The sequence below is a fragment of the Mya arenaria genome, chromosome 3 (assembly GCF_026914265.1).
Source record: "Mya arenaria isolate MELC-2E11 chromosome 3, ASM2691426v1".
NCBI classification, from domain to species: Eukaryota; Metazoa; Mollusca; class Bivalvia; order Myida; family Myidae; genus Mya; species Mya arenaria.
Genome location: NC_069124.1, coordinates 8,336,944 through 8,342,943, shown reverse-complemented (window position 1 = coordinate 8,342,943; position 6,000 = coordinate 8,336,944). Strand labels below are relative to the sequence as shown.

The following is a 6,000-nucleotide window of genomic DNA, read 5'->3' as shown; positions in this document are numbered from 1 at the left end:
TCAATTCAGTTTTTTTTTATTTAATACATACACATTTAAATGGATACGTCTCCTTAATTCCTTGCCATATACATTTAATCGCCATTATCGATGATTTAAACTGTACTTGGCCACTTTTAGAAGTCAGTATGAACTAAAGTTGTGAATACGAATATATCACTTGAGGGTCACTCCACTTCTCCAACTCAAGTGACTGACACGTGTAGATTGAGAATATCTCCTTTAAGCACGGCTTTTCACATACACACTTAATTTCTCAGGGGCATACACAAGACCAGGAATCGTATCCACTTCTGGATTTTCACACAATTCGAATGTGCATTTCTTCATAAGACCAGAGAAAAATAGGAAGATGTTCATGATCGCTAGCTGTTCACCAATGCATCGTCTTCGGCCAAGACTGAACGGATGTGATTGCGCTGTCATCTTGATATCTAGGCCACCATCCTCCTTGAGAAATCTATCAGGTCGGAAATTAGTCGGGTCTCCCCAAACCGTAGCTTCATAAGCCAACGAGTGAAGGTTGAATAATACGACGGTGTCTTTGTCGACTTTTTTACCCTGGATGTAAGAGTCCTTCATCGCGTAATGCGGAAGGGACGTCGGAATAATCGTTTCAATACGCATGACCTCATGTATCACAGCGTTTGTGTATATCAGGTGAGGTTTATCGTCTAAACACGGCATATTTGTTTGGTCCACTGTACAGTCTATTTCATCTTGAACGCGCTTTTGTACAGCTGGGTATTTAGCCATGTAAAGTATGAGCCACAATATTGTCTTACTTGTGGTGTCGACCCCTGCACCTTGTAAGTCATACAACACGTTGAGAAGTCTGCCTTTTGTAAGTTCATAGCAACTGTCACCCGAATCCTTAAGTTCATCTGCTGCAGCAATAAGTGAATCCGCAACATCCCTTATGTTACCGTCAAGTCTGGATTCATAATGTTCGGCTACCTGGGACATGGCAACGTCGTCAAACAAATGCAGCGTGACCTTGAAGTCTTTGATTTTTTAGGCATCACATATGCTAGCCATGGCATGGCATCGATAGGATTTCTACTTTTAGAAAGCTCATCAAATTTTGTCAGACTATCAGCGAGGACACGGACGTGTTTGTCAGTGTCGACATATTTGTCTTTACCGTAAAGAATATGATAAATTACACCCACAACAGCAAAATAAACGTCATCTGAAACAGAGCCTGATTGATATTTGTTGTTAAAGTCTCGACCTCAGAAGTAATGAGTTCCTCTACAAATTCCTTGCGATCTTTGGTAAACAGTCTTAAAGCATGTGTAGTGATTTTTTTCTGGTGCAGGTAAGCAGGCGAAAACGTCCCAAAGGCAAAGGGATCATCTCCAGTACGCCTACGTAGAATTTCTGTTGTCACAAAGTTAGGGCGTCCGAAAAAGGCGTCACCCGCGGTAACCGCAGCATCATGAATGGCCTTGTGTCCATTCACTACAACAGTCGGCCAGCTGCCCAGTCTTATCCTAAACACATCTCCATATCGTTTCTGCCAATCTGCAAATGTCTTCTGTGTGTCATTACCAAGCCATGGTAAATGACCCACAATTGGGAAGCCCCAAGGTCCGTCTGGATATGCCTTCGTAATAATGAAACCGCGGAGCTTTAAATACCAAAATGTTAACACAAACACAATCCCAAAAAAGTGCCAGTGAAATCAGGTCTTTTGTCTTTATTATAAATAACAATGCGTTCTAGTCGAATAAATGAAAATAGCTGTAGATTTTAAAACACGGGTTCCGACAAAGGTACACGATCTAACTAAAACTAATACTAGAACACGTCAAAGTAAAGTAGGGCATTTGCCCCATTGTAGGTTAGTAGAGCGGTCGCCATAAGCGACACTGATATCACGCAGATTATGTCAAAGACTTAGAGGACATACGAAGGTTAATAATAGTAATGTTTAAATATATATTACAGTGGTGTTGTGAGATCTGCTGGTGTTGAGTGTGCGTGGTGTTCTTTGCGTTGCTTTTTTGCAGTGTTTCGGAATTCATTTGCAATCACTTCACATTTTAGCATGCCGAAAGACTTTGATGGCCTGCTGTCCGTTGCCAGTTGCGTCGTCGACAACAATTACTTTAAAACGAACTCCGAATTTCCGTCTTATATTGGATCATTTATCCAATGATTCATGAGTTGTTCTCTGTCAAAGTTGTTCGAAAGATTGTACAAAATTATTTGATAAGATTGCCTTGGCAACGGAAAAGAAAATATCCAATAAACAACTTTTTTGTAAAAAAGATATCCGATATTAAACTAATTTTGCAGAAAATGGCCACCTATCTAAAATGTTCAGGCCGTCTTATTTCGCCAAAAGAAGTACTCTGCCGCTAAGATGCGGGTTAAGACTGAAATAAGAATTTTCGTGTGTGCAATGAAAGCGTGTACACAATATTTGCACAGATCGCCTGCCTTAATCATAAAAAGAGTATCGTGGAGTTAACCGAAATGGATTTAAATATCAAGCATTTAAAACTCTGCGTGTGTCTGCAAAGTAAATAGTTGTAGTTGCGTACCGTCCATTGGTTATCACATGAGGGTAGCACATGTTAAATGAATGATACCATATGCGAATTACCTAATGCACGGCCACCGCTTTCGTCTCATATCGTCAATGAAACAAACATATAACTCAGCCTTGTAGATGGTATGTGTCAATGTGTAGTAAGTGTGTTCTTCATTTAGCAATTATCCAAGAACGGGACCGATGGACCAACACTTATATATCACAGTATTATATGATTTGTATACTGCAAGTTCCTACAAGATATTGCCATGGTGTGCTACATATGTCCTATGAACAAAAGTAACGAGTGTAGCTGTGACATTTTAGCAGCAATATAAACAAATTAGAGCTTAACCCACCTGAAGGTCGCTCGTTACCTCTATATAATCTATAAGTGTTTATGTTACCTTTGTGCATGCCTTTCCTATACATTTGTCAGTGACTTTATAATTGTGTTTATTCATTATCAGCCTTAATTTTTATTTAAAATGGCACAACTTTTCATAATTCATATGTAAAATAACAAATTTTAACATCCGCATTTTCATCCGTAAAAAGATTCAAATAGATATTTAATAATAAAATAGAATACAAATCGATTGCAGTTGAAATATATGACAGTTAAGTGTCGAAAAGTACAAAAATAGCACTAAAACTATTATGACTGTAATTGTTTATGCATATCATTTGGCTAACATGAATTCAGGAAGATTCACTCAGGTTAGTGTATATTTTTCATGGACGATAAGTTAGTTCCTTATTCCTTATTCGAATAAGGAATAGGGAACTAGTTCCTTATTCCTTATTAAAAAATAAATAAAATGTAGATATGCATTAAATCACTTCTTGTTATGTGTTTGGTATTTTCATAACAATTAAACAACTTTGTGAATAAAATAATGCACGGAAATAGAACAAAAATCGAATAAGGAATAAGGAACTAGTTCCCTATTCCTTATTCAAACTCGAATAAGGAATATGAAAACTTATTGGTACCGTATTGAGAATATTGAATTACTGTAATGAGCCCTATGATTAACAGAGGAGAAAAAAAATACATGCATAATTACATTATGAAGCGTTTTATTAAAGTAACACTCTTATTCGAAATCAATTCATACACATATATAACAAACTTTATGTTTGACTGATAAACCTTTAACAACTTACTAAATAATGCATTTATGGAAAATATTAATTACTGATAACAAAATTGTAACAGTGTATGTTATAGCAGAAAGCGCAAAAATATTAAATGATTGGTGAATGTTAAAATATTTACTCTGGTCTACTATAGTCTCATAAGGTAGAAATAGCGTCTTTTATGCGCATTTCTTTCAAATTAAACTCGGTATCCTTCATGAGAACCACTGTTTTCGACATTTGTTCATCCTTTTTTGAATATTAAAATAATATTATTAATTATGGTAAGTCTGCTTTGGGAGTAAGAGTGCATTTTTAATTTGTTTGTTTATGTACTCAAGTTTTTGAGGGTCTTTTAACATTCACTCAATGAGAAGGTGTATGCAACTGAGAAAATATATGCATAGCCATGAAATTTGTATTTATCTAAAGTATTGTACCTTGCATCAGAAAAAAATGTTTTATTAAGTTTGTCTCATATAATCCAAATGGCATGTGTCAATTGGACCATGCAAATATTATAAGAATGCATTTCCTTTTCATTTCAACTGTTTATAGTTGCCTTGTGCTATTGTCGTCTTCCTCTCGCCCAAGAAGTTGTGGGTTCGAGCCCCGTCAGTTCTTTCTCATTACCTCTCAATAAGGGCACCGAACTGGTTAACGGCCAGAAAACGGGCTCGAGAGCAATTTATCAAGCGTTCAGCTGTCTTGACAATCGAGCAAAAATAAATAAGTAACAACCAACTATTTATTCATATAGAACATTTTTACCATACTCAATCGCATCAATGCCGTTTGAAAAAAAAAAAAAAAAATATATATATATATATATATATACATTAAATACGCCCCCTTTATGACTTGACATATACATTTGGTCGCCGAAGTAACTGATTGTAACTGTACTTGACCACTTTTAGAACGTGAACTTAGTTGGTGAACACGGATGTATCACTTAAGGGTCACTCCACTTGTCCCACTCAAGTAGTTGACACGTGTTGACTGTGAATACGGCAGTCTCTTTTAAGCACGGATTTTCACATACATACTGAATTTGTCAGGGGCATACACAAGACCAGGAATTGTAGCCACCTCTGCATTTTCATACAATTCGAATGTATATTTCTTCATGAGACCAGAGAAAATTAGGAAAATGTTCATTATCGCTAGCTGTTCACCAGTGCATCGTCTGTGACCAAGACTGAACGGATGTGATTTTGCTAGCATCTTGATATCTAGGTCACCATCCTCCTTGAGAAATATATCAGGTAAAAAATTAGTCGGGTCTCTCCAAACCGTAGCGTCATGAGCCAACGAGTGAAGGTTGAATAATACGACGGTGTCTTTGTCGACTTTTTTACCCTGGATGTAAGAGTCTTGCATCGCGTAATGCGGAAGTGACGTCGGGATAATCGTTTCAATACGCATGGCCTCGTGTATTACAGCGTTCGTGTACATCAGGTGAGGTTTATCGTCTAAACACGGCATATTTGTTTGGCCAACTGTACAGTCTATTCCATCTTGAATGCACTTTTGTACAGCTGGGTATTTAGCCATGTAAAGTATGAGCCACAATATTGTCTTATTTGTAGTGTTCACCCCTGCACCTTGTAAGTCATACAATACGTTTAGAAGAACAGACTTGGAGTGAACTGAAATGTGTTAGGGCTAGCCTGCATTTGATTGGTAGTAAACCGGTTTATCAAAATGTTACTTTCTTCTTCAAGAGTGGTCTTATCATCATCCGGATCTTTATCACACACAGAAAGAGTATTGTCATATGCATAATTGAACAAGGCTGCCTTCTTGATAAAGTAGAAAATGTCATTCAGAAAGATGTTGAACACTAGATGCTTTAATATTGACCCTTGTGTCACGCCCTTTCAGAATGTAGTACCACTCACTGGTAATTTGACCAAGTTTGACCTGTTGTTTTCTGTTTGTACGATAGCTTGCAATTAGTTTACATGCTGAGACAGAGCGACTTTATGCATTACAATTGTCTAAGTTGAGAACATGGGCTAGGCAGTCGAATGCTCTTGAGAGGTGCATTAGAACTGCACCTACATATTTGTTCTCAACAAGGGTTTTTGCCAGTCTTCCACCAATCTCAACAGGGTAGTTTGACATCGATATCGTTTTTCTGAAAGCTACCAATAAGGGATATTTTTTAATCAGAATGACTTATTAGTGGCTTGCTTGTGATCTGTTAATGTGTAATTGGGACATTGACGGTAAAATAATGACTGGTGTATAGTTCTTTTTATAAAAAGGTTATTTTTCTTGAAAATAGGGGTGGCTTGTGCTAGCTTAAG

At 37.1% G+C, this 6,000-nt stretch overlaps 1 protein-coding gene across 1 annotated transcript; it reads right to left on the bottom strand.

Moving 5' to 3' along the window:
- Positions 1-222: 222 nt before the first annotated feature.
- On the bottom strand, positions 223-5,173 carry LOC128228812 (cytochrome P450 1A1-like). The gene is made up of 3 exons (XM_052940313.1): positions 4,735-5,173; positions 1,375-1,527; positions 223-1,004 (listed from the first exon to the last, which is right to left on the bottom strand). Exons 1-3 carry the CDS (start codon positions 5,171-5,173, stop codon positions 223-225), a joined length of 1,374 nt encoding a protein of 457 aa, XP_052796273.1.
- Positions 5,174-6,000: the final 827 nt, after the last annotated feature.